Source organism: Alternaria ventricosa, assembly GCF_023758065.1.
Source record: "Alternaria ventricosa strain BMP 2768 chromosome Unknown scaffold_16, whole genome shotgun sequence".
In the NCBI taxonomy this organism is placed as follows: domain Eukaryota; kingdom Fungi; phylum Ascomycota; class Dothideomycetes; order Pleosporales; family Pleosporaceae; genus Alternaria; species Alternaria ventricosa.
This window is the reverse complement of record NW_026055696.1, coordinates 131,060-158,536: the sequence shown is the minus strand read 5'-3', so window position 1 is coordinate 158,536 and position 27,477 is coordinate 131,060. Positions and strand designations below refer to the sequence as shown.

The following is a 27,477-nucleotide window of genomic DNA, read 5'->3' as shown; positions in this document are numbered from 1 at the left end:
ATCATTGGCTACCGAGAGGATATGCGCATGCACCGATCCGTTCCGTTGAGGTGTGTGTGTGTGCATGTTCCTGGGCTGTGGAGTCGTGGTTCGCTGGCATGGCGTCAGCAGCGCCGGCGCCGATTGCGGGCGCGAACATGGACTTTCTGACTCAGGCCCCACTAAAAGACATTGAGAATTCCCTCACTCCGCGACTCCAGACTTCACACGACACAACACACGTCATTTACTGAGAATAACACGTCTTCCATACATCATTTATATATACCAACATCTAGGAAACTTTACCTCGCCAATTGCTTGGAGAAACCACACAACACCACCATGTCTGCATACACAAACGGAACCACACACCAGTCCGAGCGGATAGCTCACACGGAAGAGAAGCACCTACCTGGAGGCTGGGTTGTCCTCAAGTTCGGGGGCACGAGCGTGGGCAAGTTTGCGGAGAACATAGCGGGCATCGTCAAGTGCGACCCATCCCAACCCCCGCCAGATGGAAGGCGCTGACAGTAAACAGAGCTGGTCTTGCGACGAACCGCGCCGCCATTGTCTGCTCCGCACGCAGCAGCAACACCAAGCTCGAGGGAACCACCAACCGCCTCCTTCGTGCCGCCCGCGCTGCCGAAAAGCCCAACCACCGCGGCTATGACGAGATCGTCGAGGCCATCCGCACCGACCACATCCAGGCCGGCAGGGACATCTTGAGGAACCCGGACATTCTGGCATCGTACACGGAGGAGGTCAATGCCGAGTGTGAGAGCCTCGTCAAGATCCTGGAATCCGCGCAACACCTGGAGGAAGTCACGAACCGCGCCGAGGACAAGATCATCAGCAAGGGCGAGAAGCTGAGCTGCCGCTACATGGCCGCCATTCTGAACGATCGCGGCACCCCGGCCCAGTTTGTCGACCTCAGCGACATTGTCAGGCTCCATGCGCCTATCAAGGGCGGGCTCAACGACAAGTTCTACAAGGACCTGGCCGAGGACCTGGGCAAAGAGGTGGCAGCGTGCGGCGACAAGGTGCCCGTTATCACTGGATACTTTGGCAACGTGCCCGGCGGACTGCTCAACTCTATTGGACGTGGATACACCGACCTCTGCGCTGCGCTGGTGGCCGTCGGCACTCAGGCTAAAGAACTTCAGGTCTGGAAGGAGGTGGACGGCATCTTCACGGCAGACCCGCGCAAGGTCCCCACAGCCGCCCTTCTCCCCACTGTCACGCCCTCCGAGGCTGCTGAGCTGACCTTTTACGGGTCTGAGGTCATCCACCCCTTCACCATGGAGCAGGTCATCCGCGCCCGCATCCCTATCCGTATTAAGAACGTGATGAACCCGCGCAATGCCGGTACCATCATCTTCCCGGATAACCTGAAGGACATTGACGGTCGTGCGCCCCTGAAAGATGGGAAGCTGTTCCGCACTCGTTCCGCGAGCCTCCTCACTCAGCTAGAAGGCCCCAAGCGCCCCACTGCGGTCACCATCAAGCACAACATCGTCGTGCTGAACGTGCACAGCAACAAGCGCACTCGTGCCCATGGTTTCTTGATGAACATCTTCAGCATCCTCGATCGATGGCACCTTTCTGTCGACCTCATCTCCTCTTCCGAGGTCCACGTGTCCATGGCTCTGCACTCTGAATCCGCCCTTTTGAGTGGTGGGGGTGAGGATGAGTACAAGATCCAGAGCAAGGATCTTCAAGGTGCGGTCAACGACCTTGGCCAGCTCGGCACTATTGACATTGTGCCCGACATGGCCATTGTGAGCTTGGTCGGTAAGCAGCTGAAGAACATGATTGGTATCTCTGGTAGATTCTTCAGCGTGTTGGGCCAGAACAACATCAACATCGAGATGATTTCTCAGGGTACGTTTGTTCTCCATTTCAAAGCTGCTTCATTGCTAACATTTACCAGGCGCCAGCGAGATCAACATCTCCTGTGTCATTGAAGAGCGCGAGGCCGACCGCGCTCTCAATGTTGTACATACAAACCTTTTTACTTTCTTAGACTAGACGTCGCATTCGCATTAGCGGAGTTGGATACCACCTAGACAAAATTTCCAGGTCAATATTATATTTACATGCCCCTTTCACTTTCACCGCCATGATGTCAACCATTCCTATTCGCTTAATCGGCTCACCGCGTTAGGTCGATGTCTCTATTCACCGAGTAAGTTTCACCCCGACTTGCGCGTTTGCTCATGGTAGTAGCTTGTGGTAGTAGCTTGTGATAATCGCACCGCGCAACAAATACAATCACAGCGCACCCTCGACCCAAGACAATTTTCACTTCTGTTGCAAGACACCGCTCGATTCCTTCACAGTGCAAGTGAAGGACATGTGACGGGATTTCCCCATCAAGTTGCAAATCATTCCCACGCGGTTGCCTACACTGCCCCGAGCGTAACTATTGCGATTAGTTAATCCCGTGTCCCCTTCACGCGACCAACCCGCGAGAGGTTATGACACTCAATCTGCTCGCCAGATCGCAAGGGATTCCAAGTACGCCGCCAAACACTCCTGTCGCAACCCACGAAAGTTTCCCATCTACATTCCAAAGCCGCCCATATACGTCCAGAATGCCAGAACGAGTCCTCACAATGGAGCGCGTCTTCACGAAAGAAGAAATCGCCATCTCGCCCGCCACCGGCAAGTCAATCAGCCAACACGAAGCCGCAGGACTAAAAAGTCTAACTAAGGAACAACACCTGAGATTCTGGGAGGAAGTCATTTACTGGAATAAAGAGCGCTTTACCGAGGCAAAATGGCGGCAGGTCAAGAAGAACATACTGCGCGCTAAGAAGGAACATTGCATGAAGGTGCTTGGGTGGGTTCCTCCCCCTCCGCCTGTACACTCGATCGTTACTCCAGGCGGACAGCAACTACTTCTTTACAGCTCGTCTTCATGGACTGCGCCAACGGGTGCTCACCCACTTCGCCCAGCACATCTCCCGCGTTTCGAGACGGCGAGTCCGACTACGCCGCGGCCGCGATGGGAGATCTTGTCTTCGGGCCCTGGGACTCCACGCTCTGCTACTGCTGGGGCTATCAAGAATTCTTTTGCAGAAGGCGGGTTTTGGGAGTCACTCATTTCACCGAAGACGCCTGTTACGGCTATACCGATTCCAACGACACCTGTTACCGCCGTCCCGCCTTCGCCATGGAGTCCCAATATTCCTTCTATAGACGCCGAAGCCAAGGCCACCTACGAAGACCTGAAAACCTCTGTCAACAAAATGGCGCTGAAAGTGTGCGCGAGTCGCCATACCCTCCGCCGGTCCTTCAATAGCGATAACGACGTAATTCACCCCTCCATGGTCCGTCCAAAAGACACCCTCCTTGCCGCCCAAGTCACACTCCGCTCCCTTCAACTGCATCAACCTCTTTCGACGTACATCGACGCTTCGCTACCACAAAAGCTAGACTCCCACGCGGACGACGAAGCGGGAGGTGCGAAGCAATATCGCATTTACCGCCGAGAGCAACTATATGATGTGGATAGTTGGTTGCAGTTTGATGCGCAGACGGGGGAGTTGACGACTATACTGGAGGCTCAGCGCGATTTACTCAAGATGAACAAGGATCGGCGGAAGAGTAGAGAGGCGGCGGTAGGCGAGAAAGGCATAAAACTAGCATGGGCTGTCAAAGTCGTAGATGATTGCCAGTACTTCGCCGACATTGCCGCAGACGGGGAGAGCGAAGGCAGCGACGAGGGGTATGAGTACGGTAACTTCGTCAGAAGTCTAGGAGATGGCGATGCCAATTCCCTGCGGTCAAACAGCTCGACGCTGGACCTCACCTTGACCCTAACCAACAGTTCCAACGCCCGCAGCAGCGCCACAGAAGACAATTTCAGCCTAACCCAACGCTCATCCAGCAGCCCCATCAAACCAACCCACGACCCCAACTCCGACACCTTACCACTCCGCACGCGGAACTACACCCTCTCCAACCCCATCAATTCAGCCATCAACCCAAACATCTACACACCACCCCCCTCCCACGCCCACAGCATCCGCCGCAGCAACGCCACCGCATCTGCCACCCCTTCCTCTTCCGCATCCCGTCGTAACCGACAAGGTAGTCTCTGGATCAACACTAGTCTTGCGAATCCTTCAATCAGCGCGGCTAGTACGATGAGTCCGCAGGAAAGGGGGACTAGGCATAAGGGACCCAGTATTGAGGATTTGAGCGGGTGGGCGGAGGAGCTGAAGAGGATGGAGAGGAAGAGGGTGGAGATGAGGGGGGTGGGAAGGGTGGGGAGGCCGGTGGGGGCTGGGAAGGCGAGGCAGTTGAGGTGGTTTAGTGGGACTGAGGGGGGTGGGAGTGGGGATGAGGGTGGGGTGGGGAAAGAGATGGTGGATAAGAAGGAGGAAGGAAAGGACGGGGAGGGAGATGGTTTGACGATCAATGGGTCTGTTCATCCTGCTCTAAGGGAGAATGGTCACGAAGACGAATACATCAACGGGTATAACAACGAAGAAGTCTCACGATGGAAAGAAGGAGTCAGAGGCGCAAGCGGCGGCAGCACCAGCACAGCGAGTTGGCGCTGCGAAACCGCTTCTATCGTTGAACGGGAAAGTCGGGCTTCCAGCATGGCCATGGATAACGAGGTCTACCATACCGAAGACGACGACCAGGCAGTCGATCACAACAACGACCATGAAATCGACAACCCGTTCGACGACCCCTCCAACTTCGAATCCTCTGACTACTACCACTCCGACACCAATGACTCTCCTACAAGGACATCAAGACCGACTACGCCGGTCCACCCGCAGCGTACCTCCTCCTTATCACCGACACATGCCCCGATCAAGATGTCTGCACTTTCAACGCTACGCCTCGATCCACCGCGCCGCCCACCACCGCCTGTTCGTCCACCGCCTCCGCCGATGCCGTACTGTAATATGAAGCCGCCGGCGCCACGACCGGCACCTGTCAACATCCCCTCGACTGGCATGCCTATGCCGCGGTATAACAGACAAGGTACTACGTCTTATGAAAGACAGTTGGGTCAGACGTCTGCTGTACCCACATCGTCGTCCTTCATCGAGATGGTTAAACGGCAGGGGCAGGGGCGGGATGTTGCATTATCGTCCTCCTCCATCGAGGGGGATGAGAAGCAGACTGAAAAGCAGAGGACTCCGAGCGTGAGTAAAGCATCTCTCCTCCAAGAAGCCGTTCAGTCCCGTGGCGGTGGCGGTAAAACTGGACCTACGGGTCAACACACCTGCATGTGGAGTAAAAGTAGTGGACAGAGTGTGAAGAGCAAGGAAGAAGAGGAGTGGGATGAAGAATTGAAACGGATGGAGGGGAGGGAGAGGGCGAGGCAGATTGGTGGGAATGGGGGTTCCTAGCGTACAGAGCCGGCCGGCATGATTGACCTTTACTTGTGTATTAGGTAGGAAAGGACGGGATCAACACTAGATACAATGTAACATGCAAGGACAGATGCTTCATTTGGAATCAAAGGCCAAAGAACAGCGATGAATAGGAATTTGATTAATGATACTTCTCCAGCCGTGACAAAACCACACCTTCCGCTACGTCATACTACCAAAACAAGATGAAGAACGGGTATATACACACTCCAACACCACCAAACGCCAAGTTCGTGACTACAACCCCAACCACTACCAAAACGACATTTACATCCCACAGTCCGCGCTCACAACGGATACTAACTAACCGTACACCACGAACACGGCACATCATCCGAGTCTCTAATATGACAAGTCAGCAGATAGTCTCAAAGTCCTGCCATCCCGAACCACATGCTCCTAGATCGGCGCAAGGAAGAAAGGAAAAGGGAAAGGGGAAAGTGTCGTCATCTACATAACAACGCACTTATCCCTCTCCTCCTGCCCCTGCCCCTGCTGCCCCTGACTCGGTCTCCTCCCTCCCCCCATCCTTCCAGGCAAAACATTACCATGCCTGCCCCTCCCCGCCCCAGGCAGCGCCGGCAACCCGCCACTCGTACTCTGATACGCACTGCCACTCCCACCCTGGCCCGGCACGGGCGCCTGCGCACTCGCCGGATGCCCAGCCGGCGGAACATACTGCGGACTCGTAATAGCCTCCTCGTACAACGGCGGCGGCGCCGCTTCCCCAGCAGGTCTGTGCCCCGTAACATTATTGTTGCGACGGGGCGGGATAACAGGGTTCTGGCTGTTCCGCGGCGGCTGGGGAGGAGCGTTGATAGCGTCCATGGAGAGTTGGTTGTTGCGGGAGTTGCGTTGTTCTGTTTCGCGGCGCTCGCGGTCTTCTTCTTCTTCTTGGAGTTGGAGGGCTAGGGCGAGGTCGTGGTCTTCTTGTTCGGCGCGGCTGAGGGCTTCTGGGGAGGGGATGGAGGTGTCTTGGGGGGTGTTGGATTGGGCGTTGCTGCGGCGGGCGGGGACGGTGGTCCAGCCTTGGTTGTTGTCGACGCTGGAAGGTTGGTGCTGGTCTTGTAGGTTGGATGCGTTGCTGTTGTCGACGGAGCGGAAGTCGCCGGAGAAGAGCTGGCTACCTTGGCCGTTGACGTCAGTGAGAGACTCCCAGACGATCTCGTCGTGGGTGGAGTAGCCCTGGTCTGTGACGAGAGTGACGAGCTCGCCATTGCGAGGGTTCTTGCAGAGCGTCGAAAAGTGGTCGTTTCGGAACAGGATAGCGACTTGACCTGGCTGGAGGTTATCACGAATGACCTTCAAACCGTGGTCAGTCAGTTGTGTTGGCCATCGCATCAAGAACTCCTTGATGGCGTGGATGTCCGTGAACATCTGTTGCTCATCCTCGTTCAGAGACTCGCCCGCTCCTAACTTCGCGTTCAACTCCTCTTCCTGGAATTGAACAAACTGTGACGTTTCATATGACGCTGCTACGCGACTAAAGGCAGCATAAGCGTCGGATCCAGCCTCGGGCAGCCATCCGTGCATCAGCGGGATGTTGAAGGTGCGGTACAGCTTCATGTCCTGAGTGTTCTCAAAAGCGCCAGCTAGGCTCGTGAGCGTGAATTGTGAATCTGGAGTGTTGGAGTCTGGGACAAACATGGGATTGACATTGAGACCTGTGTGGAGAGCGAGGAGGAACTTGTACAACTCGCTCACGTCGGGCAAGGCTTGTGCTGCATCACCGCGTCGACCGGACATCAACTCATCGAATACAGCGTCAAGCAGTAGTCCCAGGCTGACTGTCTCGCGTGTGCGTAATGTCTCGACAAGTGCAGTGTCAAGCCTAGCAGGAGTCGAAAGGACTAGTGCGTTGACCAAAGCCAGCAAAGGGCAGGGGCCGTTCAGGTTCTGCGTCAGGATAGGCGAAACGCGCATGTCGTCGATGGTGTGGTCAAGCCAGCGAATGTGCTTGATTTGGTAGTGTTCCTTCCTCTGCCTCTCCATTGTCGTATTCGGCGATTCCAAGGCAGGAGGAGCGGACGAACCAATAGCTGTGTCGATAGGTCTAGGAGGCATTGCAGGCGCCATGTCCTCGTGCGACCTTCTTGGCGGCAGCGCAGGTGGAGGTTCTTCGGAGGAGGGTGGTGTTTGCTCGGGCGTGTATTGAGGTGGAAGAGACGATTGCTCTACAGTATTCGCATTTGGAATGATTGGGGCGGGAATGTTGTGTGAGCTTTCATTACGGGCAGCTGCATCGCTTGGCGGTGCCGTCCAGGGTACAGTGTCGGTATGAGCATCGTGCGAGGCAGGTTCCCACGGATTCGTATCGAGGGAGGTGTCTGGATGCTCCGAACGAGGTGTAGGTGAGTTCACGGAAATGACAGGCGGCTCTACTGGTGCTGTCGACTGCGTAGACGGGGCATGGTCATCTAGTCCGAGGTTCTTCATGTCGTGGGTGGGTGTACTTGGCGTCTGGAAGGCCGGGAGCTCGACGGGCGCCTCGTACTTGTGGGCGTGGCTCGGCGCATCGCCCCAGATAGCCTGGCTGCTCTCTCCGTCCCAGCTGTTCTGTCCAGTCGTCTGCATCTTCAGATATGGGTTGTTGGTCTTCAGCGGAATGGAGCCATTGGACTGCTCGGACACTGTGCTGGCTGCGCCGTAAGAAGCCGCGCTGGCACCGGTGGGCGTGGCTGAGATGCTTTCCTGTGAGCGCTTGATGGGGATACCTGCGGGCGGCCCTGGCCTCAAAGCATCGGGAAGACCGCTGGTGATGTGTGTAGTACTTGGCACAGCTGGCCTCTTTCCGGCAGCCGGCTTCAGGGCGGCAGGCACATCGTTGTGGTTGATGTCTTCAAAGTCGTCATCAGACTGGTTCCACTCGTCTTCGCTCAGGTCAGAGTCGCTCTCGTGCTTGTCGTCAGGCAGTCGCGTCTCCTCGGGCGTCTTGATGTTGAACGCTGGCGACTTGCTCGTGCTGGGCGGGTCCACGGCACGCTCGGGCGATACAGGAAAGGCAGGCGGGTGCTCGTCGGAGGGTGTCGTGGGATATGGGGGGATCGCCTTGGACAGCGGCGCTGGAACGACGTCGTCGGCTTCGTCGGACTTTCGTAGCACCATGTTTACGGTGCAGTGCCCTGGGGCTTGGAGTGGAATATGGAAGAGTTCTCGCGACAGTGGGCGCGGCGCGGTAGTATGAGGAAGGTGGGTGAAGGGGATTGATATTGAAGCAGGACTCCAGCGAAAGAAGCAAAGTAGTCGACGTAAGCGACGTGTTGGACCCGAGTGACACGCCCAAGTAGCAGAAGTCGCGATGGCGATGACGCACGACTGGTGCGAGTGTGTGGCTGAGCCTGTGGCTGAGTAAGACGCGGCGGTGCGCCTCGGAACTATTCCTTGCGACAAATTCACTAGCTCCACCTCACCTTTGCGCGTGCAGAACTCGCGACTGAGATTCCATACTAAGGCCTTTAACCATAACTACACATGGAATAGTGACCAACACAGTGTCGCGACCACATTCGCGCAATGCATTCCCACGTCCGCCCCAATACGCACGTTGCGCTGCGACTGCCCTCAGGCCTCTTCAAGATAGTCGAGATTACACCGAATACGTACGTCGCATAGCTGGAGTGAGCCCTCCATGTGCATATAGATGAGGATCTCTTCTTAACACCCTACAGGAGCATCAATCTCGGCAAATTCGGCACCTTCAACTCCAACCTCCTCCTCGGCCGCCCGTACTATCTCACCTACGAACTGCTCGACAAGGACGATGGCAAATCCAAGACGGAGCTGCGCGTCGTACCCGCTTCCGAACTCCACGCCGAAGCTCTAGGCAGCGACCATGCGCCTGCTGCAGAAACTAGCGAAGAGAATGCCGAGGGTACTGCGGGTGCTACGGGCTTCGACATCGTGGGAGAAGATGGGCAGGTCATCATGCGCAACAACCGCTTGACCGTTGACGATGCTTCACGGCAGGCGCTATCCATGGCTGAGATTGAGGAGCTGAAAAAGGCAGGCGCAGGCTCTGGCAAGGAGATCATCGCCAAGATCATGGCATCCCACAATGCGATTGACGAGAAGACAAGCTTTTCGCTGGCCAAGTACACCCTGCGGAAGTCGAAGAAGTACTTGAAGCGCTTCACCGCCCTGCCCATGGATGTTGGTCTGCTCACAGAGTATGTGCTAGAGAAGGAAGCATACAAGATCATGGAGCTGAGGGAAGATCTACTGGGCTTGATCAACAGCTGGGCAAACATACACTCTGGGGCGACGAACCAGATTCACTTGGCGGACGATGGAGTCAGCCAGGTAGGAGGAGGGCGATGGCTCGTGGTGGACGATACCGGAGGTCTTGTCACAGCAGCACTCGCCGAGAAGATGGGCATCCTCTACGCAGAGGAGGAATACGACGACTCATCGTCAGAAGAAGAGGCAGCTGACGTCGACATGAACAGCACACCAGCACCAGCCCCCGCCCCAGAGCCCAAAGACACCGACACCGCCATGCCCGACGCCGACACCACAACAACCACAGACCCCACAGCCACCCCTTCAGATCCCCCTCCCCGCCCGCGAAAGCCCCCACGACCACACATCCCGCAAATGTCCGCCCAAACAAACACCCTCACCGTCCTGCACCCCAACAACCAACCCAACCTCTCCTACCTAAAATACTTCGGCTACGACTACGGCAACCCCACGCCCGCCCACCCCCTCTACAAACACCTCAAATCCCTCTCCTGGCTCGCCCTCCTCCACCCCGAAGACGACCCTTCCTACGACGAGCCCGAGATAATCTCCGAGGAAGTCCTTGCGAGCATGAAGTCAACGAAGCGCGGTACGTATTACAAGAAGCGCAGACGTTGGGAGAGGGTTAAGGGTGTGGTGGATGAGACGAAGAGGGGTGGGTTTGATGGGTTGGTTGTTGCGACGGCGATGGATGCGAAGACTGTGTTGAGGGAGTTGGTGCCGCTTGTGAAGGGGGGTGGGAGGATTGTGGTGTATAATTCTAATGTTGAGCCGTTGGTTGAGTTGTGCGATCTTTACTCGAAAGAGCGTCGCGCGGCGTACATAGCCCGCGAGTTTGGTCCTCCGCCGCAGATCAATGGCAATGCCAACACGAACGGCAAACGGGTGAAGATCGAAGAGGACGCCAGTACACCCGCTGGCACATCCGAAGCCGATAACGAAGAAGACGACTTCCCGCTCAACCCCACGTTGGTTCTCGCACCTAGTCTGCAGACGGCAAGAGCGAGACAGTGGCAGGTTCTTCCTGGCCGCACGCATCCTATGATGACGAGCAAGGGGGGCGCGGAGGGGTATATTTTTACGGCTACGAGGGTGGTGCCGGTTGAAGGGAGGGTCGAGGCGAGGGGGCATCATGGGAAGAAGAAGAGGAGGGTTGAGGAGAGTGCAGACGTTGTTGCGGCATCGACGTGAGGCTGGCGTAGATTTATGTCAGGGATATGAGTGGTATGTAGGGTATTGGCCGGTTGAATGAACATGTGAGGCGCCGTTCGAGAATTTCGCGCGTGCTGTGTGTGTACATGACCTCGCAAGTGCGCAAGTCGTCCCATCTTCGCGGTGGGTATATAAGTTCATCTCTCGCACCTGATCTCCTTCTTTTCTTCATCACAGTCATTTACCAGCATTTCTCAAAAATGGGATGCAGAAGCCCCATGACCTGCCTCTTCCTCCGAAACAAAAAAGATTTTTGGCCTCATATGGGCTGCATCCTCGTTCATCCAAAAAGCACAACTATTCCAGGCCATGTCTTCGGTCCGCCGTCCAAAATAACACACATCCTTCACCATGGCCCTCGGTCCCTCTTCCAAATCCGAATCGCAATACTATGATGTTGGAGAAAGGAATAGCTCAAACTTCCGAAAAGTCAACAGAAAACACAACGGCGACACATTCATGTATCCCGGCGCTGGTTTCTTCGTTCACACCACTACCGTCCTTGCTGGCAGCTTGTCTGTGGGTATAGAATCAGTTGCATTCTTTGCTATGGTCTTCTGCATCACACTTTGATGTCTCAAATACCAAAAAGCGTACAAAGATGATGCATGTGCTGTCTCCTCCAAAAGCTGGTTGCAGATGCTCCATGAGTGGGAAGGCTGTCGGACTTCTGCAATCTCAAAACTGCCGCTGGCTCTCGTGATGATTTCGAAAAGTCGGAGAAGTGCTCCATGTGTTCGAGAAAAACGCAAACAATCGCTTTATGGAGAACGAAAAAGGTACCTGGCCTGGTTCGATGACTCCCGCGGCTTCCTTCCCTCGCAAGCCGCTAGCTGAGCGAGCGTGGGTATAAAAACCTCTCTTCTTGCGCTGTCTGCCTTCTTTCTTTATCATTCCTCTTCTCTGGGTTACTCAAAAATCATTTTACACAGCCTTACATGTGCGTTCTTCCTTCCAAAAACCCGAGTTGGTCACACATGGCGGAAACAGTCTCCGCGCTTCCCACATCCAGACTTCCGATCCAAAAAACACACATTTCACGTTATGTTCCGCGATTGCGACTTCTTAAACACCACAGAAAGAGAGAATGGCCGTGTGGTTCGGCGTTGCAACAAAAGTGTGGAGTTTCCAAATCATGTGTGGAGAAGACTGAAATCCTACCCCACATCAATCATGTTCTGTGGAAGCAAGCAACAGTCACGACGATGGACTCGAAAATCCAAATGTCGACAAGCAAATGGTTCTCTGTCTCGGTCTCGAACTTTCCTCATCCAGCATCAAAAGTCGAAAGCGACTACCTGATGTCGGCGGAGAAAGACCCCGCTCATTTCAGAATTGCAGTCCAAAAGCCACTCAACATATTCGTATGTGTCACGACTCGCATCTCCTCAAATCCAGAAAAATTATCCGGCATGCCACATGCGTGTGTGCTTCCAGAAACAGAAATTGCGTATAGTCATGTCTGAGAAGAACGCTTTCTTTTCCCCAAAGTGGTCGTCTAAATCCTGATCGAAAGCAATTATGTTCCGCGACTGCGACTTCCAAAATTTCACCCAGACAGCTACATGATCTCTGTGCGTGTGCGAAAAACAGGATTCACGGTGATGCATTCCTCAAATCCGGAAGGTACAATTACATGTTGGAGCTTTCAAAAGAGCAATGCGTACCGTTGATGTCTTCCTCTCTCGGTCCAGCATCAAGTTCACGCTCGTGCAGGATGGAGATGTTCGGAGTGGTCTGAGCGTCAGCCCTGGGTGTGTATAAATACCCACTGCCTTTCGGTCTGCTTCGTCTTCCACACTTCCTACAACCTTTACTGGTGTTCTACAAAAATACGAGGAAAATTCCCGATGGCTGTCTCTTCTTCCAAAAATTCAAACGCCTCGCGTCATACGTCATGACTGAGACGTTTCCTGGGCTGCCCACGCGAAAAGGCAGACATTACTCTTCATGTGTCGCGAAGCAGACCACAACGCTCCCATTCTCAATCCTATTTCGGGTCTCGGCATGTGTAAGCTGTCCGAAGTCTTCTCCTCTACTAGATATGTGTGCCGGAAATGGCGTTGCGATCTTACTATGAAACTACCAAAACGCAAAAAGGAACAACGAATGACTCATTCTCGTCGTGCATGGCCGATATAAAACCTCTCGTCTTCCTACTGGTTTCCTTCTCTTCTACATCCCCTCCCTCGCAGGGTTTATTACCAAAAAATGCGTAATCAACGCGCCATGACTCTCTGCCCCGAAAAAGCGCCCATCAGTTATATGATAGCTGTTGTCCCTGCTTGCGACATTGTCAAAACCTCAGAGATGGCGTACGATGTGCGGCAACCGATCTTCGCGATTAAAAGTACAAGCTTGAATCTCTATGTGCTCTTCTCCTCTCTTTTTCTCGCAAATCTACAAAAACTACATTTATGTGAAGTGGTGGCGTAACCGAAAAATCTCGACGAAGTCTTTATGTCGCGAGTCTCTTTTTTTCTCTCAAAAGCCACGGTCACTTCTTCGATGGGATCGCCGGCTCGGCGCTTCACCGAAATCGACGGGAAGAGGAACGATGTCTCCTGTCGAAAAGAGAGAAACCATATCTTCATGTTCTCGTGTTGCAGACTGTGAGCGCAACAAAGCTTTCCAAAACTACTTAACAATGACGCTATGCCTGGCGGCTGAGCTTGTTCCAGTATAAAAGCCTGCTGCTTTCCTCCTCCTACTCTCCACATACTACCTTCGATTCTGGGTACCAAAAGTCAGATATGAACTTGTTATGTCTCTTTTCTCTTTTCCAAAACCACAGAACAGCGACGCATGAGTTTGAGAAGGCAGTATCAAACACACATTCGCGCAAATCATGGTTGTTTGGAAATTCCTAATTCATGCATATATTCAGCAGCCGACTGCCTCAAAGACCCTATGTGTCCCGCAAACATCAAAATGAAATCGGTACTCTGTTATGTTCTCATCTCTCAGTGTCTCAAAAAGAGAGGTAAACAGGCTGTAGGACAAGCAGAACTCGGCAAGCTGCCTATCCTTCCAGAGGAATATAAATACCTGCCTTAGCTTTTAACTTCCCTACGACCACCATGCTACGATATATAATCAAAGGCGCCTTCAAAACTTCTGATGTTTGCTGTTGCTCCTCTTCCAAAACGCAAAGATCTCCGCTCCATGAGATCCGGAAACGTCTGCACTTCACAGTTGACAAAACGAAAGAATAGCGCTGATGGGCTCCAGCGCGCTGAAAATGAGGGAAATGTCATGATGATCTCTAGCGTATCGAGAAACGCGTGAAGATCAGAAGCGTGCAACGTGTTGTCGTTGTCAACACCACCATAGTGAGGTTACTTCTCGCGCTGCGTCTTGCCATCATGCCAGACCAGGAATTGCACAGACTATGTAGGTCTCTATGCGTGACAGTCTCAATATACTTGGCCGCGTACCTGAACGTTCACGAAACTGTCATACGAGATCTGGAGTAAAAGATGATGAGATATCGATGCATAGTATTGGCAAAGGCAACGCGTGCTCTATCTAACGAACCTGATCGATGAATCAATCGATCGGAATTACCGCTTGATGACGTCATCAAGTCCTCTCATAACGCGTGACGGTTCCGTCACGCATGAACCACGCCGGTCGATGAATCCATCGAGCGTGCCCTGGAATTACCATGGTCCTGCAGCACTTCCGCCAGCAAGCCCTTCTGTAACTGGCACATCAGATCCGTCAGCCTATGTCGGAGCCTCCGGTGGGCAACCCGATTATACTGCCACGCTTGAGGCGTACATTGCGACTACCTCGCGCGCGCAAAACATCGAGCAGGGGCGGAGGAGCTCTTGGCGTCTCATTCACCCAGAAACCCCTCTCCTTCCACCCCTTTCCCATTCGCAGATCATCTGGCAAGGGCAGGAACAGTATGTACTCCCCCTTCGCATCTGCGCGTAGCATGATGCAAGGCCTTGGGGCAGCTAACCCGCCGTCCTCGATGCTTGTAGAGCAAGTTCGGCACGCTCTGAACGCCCCATGATCCTTCGGGAGATGATGGGAGCCGACAAAGCCCTCGCTCGCGGTGAGCATGCAAACGTAGTTCCCTCCATGGTCGGCATCATTCCAGATTGCGATAGAGAAGTCGTCCGTGAGCCATTTGTTGACTTCGTCACGAAGCAGTGTTGTAAGTTGGGCAGGAATGCCGTTGCGTATGACGACGTTACGACCATCTTGGATAGGCAGCAGTATTGCCATGGGGTATTTCCTGGCACGATACCCCGAAGAGGCGTTCGCAGGCACAGAAAATTCGGGTTCGGCATCGCTGGCAAACGGGCACTCGCCGTCTCGAGAGCGTCGCGATTGACGTTTGGTTCGATTGCTCAAAGCGTGTTCGGCACTGGCTTGCCGTTTCCCTGCGCTCCTCGTCGGCAGTGCTTGTCGCAAGATCGCAGAATCTTCTTGTAGTGTTGGCACTTCTAACTCCTCCCCAGAATTGTCAGGTTCACTATCGGTCTCGGAAGCTGGCAATTCTGGATAATAAGCAGCGGCAGCGGAGCGAATTCTCCGACGTTTCTTGGAACGCTCAGGGCGATTGTCTTCCTTCGCTATGGCAGCCAAAGTGGCGGCAACCGTGCAGTTCTGCCTCCCGCGCATGATGTTTTTGTATTCAGCCTTCCTGGCACGCGATTCGGCAAACAGCAGTGCAGTGATGCCAGTGGGCTCGGCAGGGGCGTTGGGCAGGTTGGTCACCATGTCGTGAATGTGTGTGGGAGAGAGTTGCAGTTGCTCGACAATTTTGGCAGAGGAGGTGTGCGTGCTACTTGGTAATCACGCTCGTGAGGGCAGGCACGAAGAATCGGATGACAAACGTTGACGTAGCCGTGGTGATTTGGGCAGGAAGTCGCACCACATCCGCTACACCATCCAGCCGCCATTCCTCAAAACGCCGCTCAAATTCCTAGGCAGTAGTAACTCCATGGTAATGATAGCAGCGAGTTGAAAAGCAACGCAACTTACTGTCACGACGACAGAGAAATACAGTCACCACGGATGGTATATCATGAAAGCAGACTATTGAAAATGGCAAAGGCAATGCCTGAAATGACTAATTATGCTACATCTCGGCAAAATCACAAACCAGAGGCACCGCTCGTCCAGCGCTTCCATGTGCTACCTGCTCGACGGAATCGTCGAACGGAATTACGCATCTCCCATGCCGCTCGCTGACTACAGCGAGCAGTCTTCGCGAAACCCATTTTCCCACACACCTCCAGCAGGTACCCTGGCAACGGCCGTATCAGATATGGGACCCCAAAGGGAATAATCCGCTCAGATCTTCATCTTGCCCCACGTCGCCGGATTTCCGCGTACTTCCACCCGTTGATCTCATCGTTCGGGATCCAGGCCATGCTCCTTGCACCAGGCATCCTTCGCGGCACGGCGCGCGGCGGCTGGTGGCAGAGGGTTGGCGGACCCGGCAGTCGTCATTCCCTTGTAGGTCGTGGCCGGGGCAGGGGCAGGGGTTTGTGGGAGCGGAGACAGCGATGGTCTCGTAGGTGGCAACGGCAATTCGTTTCCGAAGTACTTCTTCATGAGGGCACTCTCGGGAACCCACCGGCTTCCGCTCAGTTCGGCAATCTTCTCTTCCTCCTTCCCAGGAGCGGCACTCGTCTCTGGGTTTGGCGACGCCGGCAAAGGGTTGGCGATCGGCAAAAGACTGGCAATCTTGTCCTCCCATTTTTGAAGGTAGGGCATGAACCGTTTGGGTTGCGTCTTCCCATAGGCAATAATCCCCCGCAAGTGGATGATGCGCTGCTGCGCCTTTTCTGCTGCGATCTGTTAGCTTGTTGATTGAAAGTGCCAGCTGATGAGACATACCGGCAGTTTCCATCTCAGCGTGGTGTTGCTAAAAAGCAATGGATGTTGGTGGTGGAGAGGAAAGGTATCATGGACTGACTGTAAGGTGAGTGCGCGGAAAAGTGGGTCCGTCAACACCGCTTATGGAAAGCAGCAGGAGCACAACCCCGTGTCAGAATGCCCTCGGCTACGTCACTGAGATGCTTCGTTCATATTTGTCTACCTAGGTATACCGCGAACAACTTACACAAGCGCCCTGCGACTCGAGAATGTGTTCCGACTTTGGTCAGATGTTGCCTACATTGAGGACGCAAAGCCCTAGTTCCTTCGCCATGTCACTGCCGATGTAGGTTCCTTTTTGCCCGCTCGAGGAGGAACTGTACGATAATTTGGCAAGATATTGGAGCGTATAATCAGCCGAAATGTATGTGCCGAAAGAGAGAACATGATTTCAAACACCCGAGAAGTTCTGTCTCATTAGCGATGCATGCCGTTCTGTCTGAAGCCTAGCAACTACATGGCTAAGATGGATAACAGGCTGAGATATCTTCAAACACAAGAACTCGAAAGCCGAACGCAGGAACCAGATTATACGTACATTGATACAGTCATATTCATTGATGCCGCTATCTACATATCTTCGTATGCTGAAAGCGGCAAGGCACAATGCAGTTATTTCCAACATCAACTAGGGCATTCATAAAGGCGACGAAACGGTCATCTCTTCTCCTTCCCCACGAACGTTTCTCACGAACGTTTACTCACGAGCGTTTACTCACGAGCTGTCCTCATGAGTGTCTACTCATGAGCGGTCCTCACAAGATGACGACACCGTCACCTCTTGGCCCTCCAACCAACGCACAGCCTTGCCGAAATAGTCCTCACTGGCATTTACCTCACCGACTTATTCGAGCAAACTCTTCTTCAACAAGTCTGTCGAACTCCTCGCTGAGAGTTTCGGCATCATCATCCTCGACTTCCTCTTTCTTGACGAAAGAAGCAGAAGTGCGACTGGCATTCCTGAGCTTCTCATTCTCAGCCCTGAGCTGCTTGTTCTCAGCCTTGAGCCGCTCATTCTCAGCCCTGAGAGCATCCATGTCCGCCCTCATCTTTTCAATCTCGGAACCGCCGGCATCAGTCCGTGTTCGCTTCGGTTCCGGCTGTTCATCGTCACTCCGTGAGCGCTTGGCCACCTGCTGTGACGGGTGGTAGTGTCCTTTGTCGGCAAGCGGCAGCACGCTATCGGCAAACTCGCGGTACTCTGGGTAGTCGCGTCGAATGACCTCAAGGTCGAGCGGCGATGGGCGCAACTGTTTGGGCCTACGCATCCCTTCGTTCGGGCACGCACGTTTCAGGAAGGCAGCAGAGAGCCAATATCGGTCACAAAGCTATTGAGGATCAGCATCTGATGTCCCTCGAAATAGGGGTGAAGACTTGCGCATCTTTGGTGGTTCATGGTTCCACAACGGCAGCAGCGACGAGGGCAAGAGCCGTCGCGGAGCAGATGATACGAGCCATGCCCGAAAATGTTTGTTTCTCCACAATGCAGGCAGGTCGTATCCTTGCGGCTCATTCCAGTGCCGGCCGGAATTTCCAGCTGATCGACGCAGTCTTGGGGCCGAAGGTAGAATTTGACGTCGAGCTTCAGCCTATACTGACCGTTTTCGGCATTGGCATGGGCATGGGCAGGGGCATTGCCATAGGCAGACCCGTTGTTGTACCCGTTGGCACCAGAGTTGGCACCAGAGTTGGCACCAGAGTTGGCACCAGAGTTGGCACCAGAGTTGGCACCAGAGTTGGCACCAGAGTTGGCACTGTAGCCACCTCTGCCCCGAGGTGCTCCAGGTGGCGCGGTGTAGCCGCCTCTGCCGCGAGGTGCTCCAGATGGCGCATTGTAGCCCCCTCGTCGGGGTCCTGTCGGCACTTGACGTTGGCCGAAGCCCTGCGAATGGGAGCCGCGTCCTCGCATTTGCGCAATTTTTGGCAGATTTCGAAAAAGATTGGTGTTGTGTGGTGAGGACGCGAGTGGTAGGAGGCAAGAGCTCTGGAGTAACCCCGGGCACAAGCCACATGTAGTGAGGAAGGCACGTCTGATTCACTTTCACTTATCACACCAGTCAACATGAAGGTGATTCACAGCGTGATACTCATCTCCCATGGTACTGCGATGACCCAGAGGCGACCCAGAGACGACGAGCCAACCACACCTCCCGAATTTCATACGACTGAACCGCGAGGAGACATTGGCTTTGGATGGCGATGTGCAGGTAACCTAAGATTTTCAGGTGGAATGAGGTAAGTAAATTAAAAATATGAGAGATCTAAAAATGAGAGTACAAAGCCAATGTGCTCTCGTCTACACGTGACTAAAATGCACGACGGCGTGAATGTCGGGTTTCGGCACAGCCATAGACATTATACAGAGGAGCGTGTCCTCGCAACAGCATTACTCCTATTCTACGGTCCGCGATGAGCCCCGCCGTCGAGTTCGTAAGTGTACTGAACAGGCATCTCCTGAGGTGGCTCTGCAGCAGCATGTTGATATTTGTAGGGCCCAGGAATGACAGGCTCAGAAGCCAACTCGGCCTTTGGGTAAGCGTCTTGGTACATCACTGCCGGCGCATACGGTTGCTGCATCTTCTTCTTCTGTCGACGCTTGTAAAGGAACCATAGGCCTACGCCGACTACCAGCGCCAGTGTCGGTCCAATGGCGATACCCGCGATAGCTCCGCCTGACAAGGAGGAGGAGGAGGAAGAGGAAGACGAATCGCTAGACGGAGGTGGCGGTATGGCGCTCGACGCTGCGTTCGATAGGACGTCTGACGCTGTAGCAGGAGCGGAAGAGGGTGTTGGTGATGCTGAGTCTGATGCAGACGAGGTGATTTCGGACGTTGGCGATGCGGAGCTTGACTCAATACTCGAGCTACTTGTCGGAGCGGCACTGGCACTGGCTAGCGAAACCAGGTCACGCGAGAGAATCTGACACCGTACGAACTTCTCCGTGAACTTGTAGCCCGACGCGCATGTGGTCTGGCCGGGACAGCATGCCTGGTCCACGCCAACGTCAAGATTCGCGCATGGCACCGAATCGGCTTCTTCACAGACAGATGGCTGGTCGACGTAACAGCCAGGCTCGCTATTGGGGTTGTCGATACAGCACCAGCCCTTGTCCAAGAAATTCTGGCACTGGGGGTAGCTTTCTCCCTTTCGAATACAGCAAAGCGTATTGCTGGGGTTGCAGGTGTTTGTTGTTGCGCCTTCGCCTGGAAACGCATCTTCGCATACGTCGCGTTTGAAAACTTCGAGTCCCTGCTTGAGAGCGCGTTTGATGTTCAGTGCAGCTTCCTGCGGTGTAGGAGAAGTTCCTGGTCGATGACCGAGTGCTCGTGTTGGGAAGTTATTGAGTGTGTGCGCAAGACTAGACGAAGTAAGGCAGAAAAGGAGTAAGACCCATCGCGAGGCCGTGATGACCGTGCCAGCCATCGATGAAGCGGAATCAGTGAACAAGGCCAGATGCAACAAGGCTGATGTAAAGTGTCTGAGAATAGGTCGGTAGAGAAATACAACCCACGCGAGCGGGGCCAAGATTTGGTCTTATGAGGATAGTGCACTGAAAGGCCGTGCACCGCTATTGTGCTGCGGTCGGTATTGAGACCAATCGTAGTAGCCATCGCACATTTTAGGGCGGAGGCCTTAATGCACGCCTGCGATTTACTGGCTGATCGGCCTGACGTTCGGCCTAAGGTTGTCAGGCAGCCTGGCGTTTAGCTTCATGCTCGTAGTTACCTCTAATCTTTGTCTGCAGATATGCAAAACACACACGCTGTAAGGCAGCATTGGTTTGGTTAGGGCCTTCCTAGTACCTGCGCTCTCACCATCATCGTTGCGCTCAAAAGGGAGGTCAATCCATCTCGTAGGTATGTTATCGTGCCAAGAGCAGGTCGGTCCACACCTGCGGCAAGGCCTCCAGCAATAGGAGCAAAATTGTCGTGGCTGCAGCTGAAACAAGATAGTGACGATGTCCTGGACTATGGGTGGCTTATGGCGTCGATTTGCCACATGTTGAATTTGAGCGGAGGCGCCACGACACACGTCGCTCTGCTGCGCGAGTGGAGCTCTAAAAACCTCAGCGCCGGTGGCGGAGCTGCGGCATACCTTCGTGTGAAAAATATCCAGATTTATTGATGTAGCACTCAGGCGACTACATCAGTGGTTTGGTGAGCGTGGAGTTGTGTCGCAGCGTGTTGTTGTCGTCCGTCGATCCCTAATCACGCTAACGCACACCGAGCCGAGATCGAGACCAGAGACTAAACCACTTGTGGAATCGACCGCGGCATGACATTTGGGGGCCAGAACTGAACCCTTCGTCGCCGACAGGTCCGCAATACTGACTGTAGCCAAAATTCCGCGCATATCGCTCAGATATGCCCTGATCTTGAGCAGACTCTACGCCACCACGTGTCCAATGTAACCCTTGGCTTCAGTGTATCGCAACCATGGTTGTCAGTGAAATCTCATCTCAACAACCAAAGTACACCACAGTCATGTGCTGCTGGGATGGAATTAAACTTCGCACTTGTGCGTCGTTCCTTCTTCATCCATCTTCAACTCCATCATAAGACTCTACGCCAACGTCATGCCCGCGTTCCGTCGACCGATCCGAACTCCTTTCATCGCTACGTGTCTCGTACTCCTATCCGTTCTGACTTTCTGGAACCTGAGCTCGAATGTTCCAAATAAACCTCAAGACGGCATCGCTCTTGACCAAGACCCGTTCGACAAGGTCCTAGTCATCGCGTCCACGAAGCATGAGAACACGTCTTGGTTCTACGATGAGCTTCCAGAGTGGCGCAAATATGTCTATGTAGTGGACGAGCCAACCGCCGAGCTCACGGTACCGTTGAACAAGGGTCGTGAATCGATGGTGTATCTTTCGTACGAATACAACCCTACGCGATTATGTCGTTTGCCATGCAAGGACTGACTCTGAAATAGCTTCATCATCGACAACTACCACAAATTGCCAGCAAACATTCTCTTTCTCCACGCGGAGAGATACCAATGGCACAACGACGATCCCGACTATGACGGTCTGTCGATCCTGCGAAAGTTTCGCTTTCCCTACCTACAGGAAAAAGGGTATCTCAATCTACGATGTGTATGGGTTCTGGGTTGCCGGGTAGAGATCCGCCCGTTCGAAGATGCGAAAGACCCGGCCCTGCCTCGGACTCACGCAGGGCATTTCTACAAGCAAGCTTTCGAAGAGCTGTTCCCGGGTCGCGCCGTTCCAAGGGAAGTTGGTGTTTCTTGCTGCGCGCAATTCGCTGTTACGAAGGAAAAGATACAGGAACATCCAATTGAATACTACGAGCGCATTCGAGATTTGTTGCTGAAGACAACATTGGAAGACTCAATCAGTGGAAGGATTATGGAGTATTCCTGGCATAGTAAGATACCCCACCTTGACCATGGAGTTCCCAGTGTACTAATTCTTGTAGTAATATTTGGGCAAGACCCTATTTACTGCCCCAATGCGAGTGTGTGCTATTGCAAAATGCTTGGGTTGTGCAACCTGAAGTGCACTAGTGGCGCTTGCGATGGTCGGTACACACTGCCTCCGTTCGCAACTCTCCCCGAAGGATGGCCGATCATTGGTTGGGATGGCGAGCAGCGAAAGCTCGGAGTTCCTGGTTGAGGAAGACATGTCGTTGAGTGCTCTGTGAGAGTAACTATGGCAGTCAATGTAGGTGCCAGCTTGATGTATGGTAATACTCCCGACCACTGAACGCTTGCTGTGATCAGCAAAACACTAGGCGAGGCGAGGCGACTGTGTAGAAACGGGAGCGGACTAGTAGGTCTGAACATGCGAATTAGCTCTCGTCAAAGAGAACGACCGCGTCGGCCAATTACAATGGCCTTAGACAGTCTGACCTCACGTGTATCGCGACGTCTGCATGCGTTGAAAAGTCTCGTATTATAAGTATCAAATCATGCTTGGTCGAGCGACTGCGCCAAGCACGTAGCGAAATACCTTCCTCTTAATCTTTGCAGTTCCTCATGAGTACCCATTTCGGCGATAATACCATCTTCCATAACGAAGATAACATCTGCGTGTCGAATCGTGCTCCTGTATGCAATGTCATTGATCGATCATCTTGTATCTCCACATGGATGTACTCACAGCCTATGCGCGACGGCAATCGTCGTCCTCGACATCGCAGCCTCATCGAGTGCTTTCTGCACGATCCTTTCACTCTGAGTATCCAACGCTGATGTTGCTTCGTCCAACAGCAGCAATCGTGGCTGGCGAATGAGCGCCCTGGCAATCGCGATGCGCTGTCTTTGCCCGCCGGAGAACTGCAAGCCCTTAGATCCACAAGGTGTTTCTAGACCTTCGGGTAACGAAGCGACGAACTCGAGGACATTGGCTTGGCGACAGGCTTCTTGAATCTCGGCGTCGGAAGGCTTGTGTTGGAGACCAAGGGCAATATTCTCTCGTACAGAGCCAAGGTAGAGTGGTGGCTCCTGTTGGACCAGCGACATGTAACGGCGGTAGAGCTGGGGAGACATGAGCGAGATATCCTGATCATCCAATGTGATGCGTCCGGATATCGGGTCGTAGAAGCGTAGCAGCAGAGACACGACTGTACTCTTGCCACAACCTGAAGGGCCAACAAAAGCAGCAAATTTGCCAGGTTCGATCTTCATGGAGATACCCCTCAGCACCCGGAATGCGTTGCGCTGCTTGTATCTGAACTCGACGTCTTCCATGGCGATGGTGCCATCAGATGGCGGCCCCTTCCCGTCGGTTTCATCGGATTCGCATATGGTCGGTTTGACTGTCCGCAGCCACAAGATGTAGTTTGCAGCCCCTTCCGCCTTTGTGATTGAGGTGCTGTACATGAAGAATTGCGCGACGCCCTGACCTCCGAAGACAATGGCGATAAAAATCACAAAGAACTGCGACGTAGTGTACTCGCCCTTCGCAATCAGTCGCGATCCGTACCAGAAGCCTAGAGCCATGACCAAGAAGTCAGCGGACTGCGAAAGCGCGTATGGGATCAGCGCAAAGGTTAAATTCTTGACGACTTTGCTCGTGATAGCCCGGAGTGTGTCGCTGTATTGCCGCATGATCGAGGTTTCGAGAGTCAGCATGCTGACCGTTCGTATGGAGGTGACGGCTTCCGTAGCCAAACCCGCGCTGCCAGAGAACTGTTCCTCTGTGGCACTCTCGAGCTTCTGGTCCAGTCGAATGCGATAGTAGCCGGCAGCGACAATGATGGTTAGCCCGCCGAATACCAGCGTGAGTCCAAGCCTCCAGCCGTACGCTATGCCAAGCGCACTACTCGCCGTGATATTGACCAAGATGTTGAACATAAGACCCAAGTTCGCAGACATCAACTCCTGCAATGCTGTCGGTGCAGATGATAGCTTTGAGGTCAACGCGCCAGACGAGTTCTCTGGGCGGTCGAAGAACTCCTGGTCAAAGCTGATGATGCGTTCGATCATCTCCCTTCGATAGCGATGGGTCATTGCCTGTCCAATGTTGTTGCATGCAAGGCCGATCATAAAGTATGCGAAGAGGTTCGCGAGAGCCAGTACAAAGAACATGAGGGCCCAGAAGTTGGCTTGATCTTGTGCCTCAGACCCCTGCAGTGTGAACACCCGAACGAGACGAGAGAAGATGATAGCCTGAGCTGGGTAGGTTCCGCCGCCGATAATGCCCCCAATGATGGTGGCGGTATACCAGACCCAGAGATCGAGGTTCTCCTTCAGCATGATCCATATGCATTTGATGAGAGAGTAACCCAGGGTTCCAGCAGCAAGTTGCTCGATTTCGCGCTCGAGATCCGTGTTGCTGTACTGCGATTGCATTCGTCGCATCGGGGCTTTGCTGTCCAGGGCGTCTTCGACATCTGCAGTTTCCAGCAGCTCTTTTTCAATGTCCTCGTTGTTGGCCTTCGTACCAAGATCTTGTGCGCGCACCATGGCTGCATAAAGACCATCACTCTCGAGAAGTTCGTGATGGGTACCCTGCTCGTAGATCTGACCTTCTTTCATGACGATGATGTTGTCGGCCGCCATCACAGTGGCAAGCTTATGGGCAATGATCAGCGTGGTCTTGTTGATCGAAACGCGGTTGAGTGCACTCTGCACGACCTTCTCAGCGCGAGGGTCCAGGGCACTAGTCGCTTCGTCGAACAACAAGATCCTGGGGTTCGAGATGATGCTTCGAGCGATGGCAATGCGCTGTCGTTGGCCACCGCTCAACATACTTGCTCGCTCTCCAACTTGGGTATGGTAGCCTTCCGGTAGCGCCTCGATAAAGTCATGCGCGTTGCTGTTCTTACACGCTTCCTGCACGAGTTGCATTTGCGCTTCCGCGGGTAAATCCCTTTGATCTCCTACGAGGCCCTTGATGATGTTCTCGAAGATCGTACCTTGGAACAGGGTGGGTTCTTGCTGAATGAGGCGAATGTTGGACCGCAACCATTTCGTGTTGTATTCGGAGATGTCTCGGCCATCAAGCAGTATCTGACCAGTAGCGGGTTGGTACCATCGCTCAAGCAAACCGACCAAGGTCGATTTACCACATCCACTGGGCCCAACAAGGGCGGTTGTCTTTCCCGCTGGGATCGAGAGACTCAGCCCTTTCAGAACTTGGGCGCTGGGTCGAGCAGGATAGGCGAACCGTAGATCGTTGATGATAATTTCCCCGTCGCAGTCGGATGGCTGCATGCCTTCTACCGAGAGTGGATCGAGTGCTGATGGTCTGTCGATGATGGAGAACAACTCGCCTGCCGCCGAGGAGGCATTCGTGAAAGCCTGGATCTGCGGGAAGATGAGCAATGTTGCAGTGGCACCGAGCACGACACTCAGAACGACGGTGAAGACTGTGCCCACGTCGCCAATCTCTCCACTCTGGAACATGCGAAATCCTTGCCAGAAGGCTAGCGAAGTACCTGACATGACTAGGAATGTTTGGCCGGAGAAGAGCACGCCATAAATGACGGACTTCTTATTGCCCTCCTTATGCGCCTTCTGGAGGTAAGTCTCGTATCCGTCAACAATCTTCTGGTGAGCGCCGAAGGCATGGATGGTTCTGATCGAGCTGATCGCATCTTGTGCCAGGGTGCCAGCTTGTGAATAGATCTTGGTCTGATGCAAGTTGTTAGTTCAGTACAACGAGACATGTAGGCACTGGTACTGACCACTCTAGCTTCGATGGGCGCATCCATGCCGATACACACACCGGTGATGAGAAAGATGGCAGGTATGATGCTCATCACAATAAGAGCAAGCTTCCATTGAACAGCGATTGCCACGATGAAGCCGGAGAAGAAGAGTGAGATGCCTTGGACGCATGTGAATAGCTTTTCCGCGGTGCCTTGATTGATCCTGTTGCCATCTAGGCCGCGGTGTCAGCATTGTGTACCTGGGTACTTGAGGTAGGCTGCTCACTGGTAGTCACCTGAGTCGCGGCAGATCCGCTGCCATCTTTGTCGAAAAGCGCCACATCTTGACGGAGCAACTTGTCCAGAAAGTCCTCTCGCAACGCGCATGTCGTCCTTGCTGCCGCGATGCAGATGCACAGAGTGCCCAAATACCCAATAACGAAGCGAGCGACAAAGAGGTAAACAAAATAGAGTACCAAGTTGTCGATGTTGCTGGTAAAGTTCGAGCTATCTTGGCCGGTCGCTTGTTGATTGAACTCGGCTGTGGACTGTCCAAAGACAAGAGTCATCAAGGGGAGCGCGGCACCAACGACGACGGCACCTGTGAGTCCAAGACCAAACAGTATGCGATCGGCTGTGCTGGCATATGTAAAGATACGCTGCGAGCAAAGACATTAGCCTGTTTTCATTGTGTCTGTACTGATGTTTGACTTACAAAATAGTCCTTCAGGCTGCCCTCTTTCTCATCTTTCGTCTCTTTCTCGTTGGATCCGTTGCTTGACTTCCCATCCTCAACATCGACTTGCTTTTCTGGGTCTGCGTTGCCAGAAACATCGATCGCGACAGGTGGTCGATCTGCTGTCTCCTGCATGGTGTTCGAGCTATGAGTAGTCACCGACGGCGCGTCACGGGTGTCCATCATCGTTGACAAAGTGCGAGCAACATACGCGCATCAACGCAGCAGGCAGGACGTGTTGTATGTTGCATGAGATAAGCAAGCCTAGAGCGTGTCTATAGCGTCGCGTCCACGGGCGTCTCGCGCCCCGGACGTCAAGGCCTCCGGCGTTGCCAAGGCGGCGCCCATCAGCCGCAGAAACACGACGTCATGACATTCAGGCATCATCAAAACCGATCGATATGAGCCGCGAGTAACAACCTGCGTGTGGACACCTGTATCATTGCTGTTAGGGAGGGCTTGCTGGTGTAACGTCTTCGTCACTAGCGAGGAGAGATTACTGGAGTCGCGACTGTCAAAAGGGATGTGCTAGGCGGCATTGGGACTAGCGCCACCGGGGACTGAATCACGGACGTCGGGGCTGCGTACAGCGTTCGCCGTGTCTTCGTATTCTCGCACACTTGTCTTCTTCTGACTTCCGCGCTTGGTCCCGCAGTTTCTTTCCATCCGTCGTGGCTTTTCAGCAGCGCTCAAGATGAGTTTTGATATGGTTGGTTGGGTCTTCAACGAAGCTGATCACGATGATTTCCAGAGCCTCTATCTCATACATGGAAGAAGCCGAACAGGTCTGCAGCCTACATTAAGATACATGGCATCTAGAAATGATACCGCAACCTTCACATGAGCCGCTTCGGGACTATTGAAGCATTTGTGTAATCCTGACGATAGAGAA

The 27,477-nt window shown here is 53.7% G+C and overlaps 8 protein-coding genes across 8 annotated transcripts; 3 read left to right on the top strand and 5 right to left on the bottom strand.

Annotated features, from left to right (window-relative positions):
* Positions 1-324: 324 nt before the first annotated feature.
* Positions 325-2,010, top strand: J4E93_008237 (uncharacterized protein; the record flags this gene model as incomplete). The annotated part of the gene is made up of 3 exons (XM_049346139.1): positions 325-470; positions 521-1,863; positions 1,913-2,010. The coding sequence occupies 3 exons, from the start codon at positions 325-327 to the stop codon at positions 2,008-2,010; spliced, it is 1,587 nt and encodes a 528-aa protein (XP_049196540.1).
* Positions 2,011-2,576: 566 nt separating this feature from the next.
* Positions 2,577-5,357, top strand: J4E93_008236 (uncharacterized protein; the record flags this gene model as incomplete). The annotated part of the gene is made up of 1 exon (XM_049346138.1): positions 2,577-5,357. One exon carries the CDS (start codon positions 2,577-2,579, stop codon positions 5,355-5,357), a length of 2,781 nt encoding a protein of 926 aa, XP_049196539.1.
* A 474-nt stretch (positions 5,358-5,831) lies between these two features.
* On the bottom strand, positions 5,832-8,486 carry J4E93_008235 (uncharacterized protein; the record flags this gene model as incomplete). The annotated part of the gene is made up of 1 exon (XM_049346137.1): positions 5,832-8,486. One exon carries the CDS (start codon positions 8,484-8,486, stop codon positions 5,832-5,834), a length of 2,655 nt encoding a protein of 884 aa, XP_049196538.1.
* A 408-nt stretch (positions 8,487-8,894) lies between these two features.
* On the top strand, positions 8,895-10,811 carry J4E93_008234 (uncharacterized protein; the record flags this gene model as incomplete). The annotated part of the gene is made up of 2 exons (XM_049346136.1): positions 8,895-8,980; positions 9,050-10,811. The coding sequence occupies 2 exons, from the start codon at positions 8,895-8,897 to the stop codon at positions 10,809-10,811; spliced, it is 1,848 nt and encodes a 615-aa protein (XP_049196537.1).
* Positions 10,812-14,555: 3,744 nt separating this feature from the next.
* J4E93_008233 (uncharacterized protein) lies at positions 14,556-15,569 on the bottom strand (the record flags this gene model as incomplete). Its single annotated transcript, XM_049346135.1, has 1 exon — positions 14,556-15,569. The coding sequence occupies one exon, from the start codon at positions 15,567-15,569 to the stop codon at positions 14,556-14,558; it is 1,014 nt and encodes a 337-aa protein (XP_049196536.1).
* A 633-nt stretch (positions 15,570-16,202) lies between these two features.
* Positions 16,203-17,285, bottom strand: J4E93_008232 (uncharacterized protein; the record flags this gene model as incomplete). Its single annotated transcript, XM_049346134.1, has 4 exons — positions 16,203-16,645; positions 16,695-16,722; positions 16,921-16,929; positions 17,280-17,285. The coding sequence occupies 4 exons, from the start codon at positions 17,283-17,285 to the stop codon at positions 16,203-16,205; spliced, it is 486 nt and encodes a 161-aa protein (XP_049196535.1).
* A 284-nt stretch (positions 17,286-17,569) lies between these two features.
* Positions 17,570-18,001, bottom strand: J4E93_008231 (uncharacterized protein; the record flags this gene model as incomplete). Its single annotated transcript, XM_049346133.1, has 2 exons — positions 17,570-17,934; positions 17,998-18,001. The coding sequence occupies 2 exons, from the start codon at positions 17,999-18,001 to the stop codon at positions 17,570-17,572; spliced, it is 369 nt and encodes a 122-aa protein (XP_049196534.1).
* Positions 18,002-22,661: 4,660 nt separating this feature from the next.
* J4E93_008230 (uncharacterized protein) lies at positions 22,662-26,720 on the bottom strand (the record flags this gene model as incomplete). Its single annotated transcript, XM_049346132.1, has 5 exons — positions 22,662-22,800; positions 22,855-25,832; positions 25,886-26,082; positions 26,136-26,508; positions 26,565-26,720. 5 exons carry the CDS (start codon positions 26,718-26,720, stop codon positions 22,662-22,664), a joined length of 3,843 nt encoding a protein of 1,280 aa, XP_049196533.1.
* Positions 26,721-27,477: the final 757 nt, after the last annotated feature.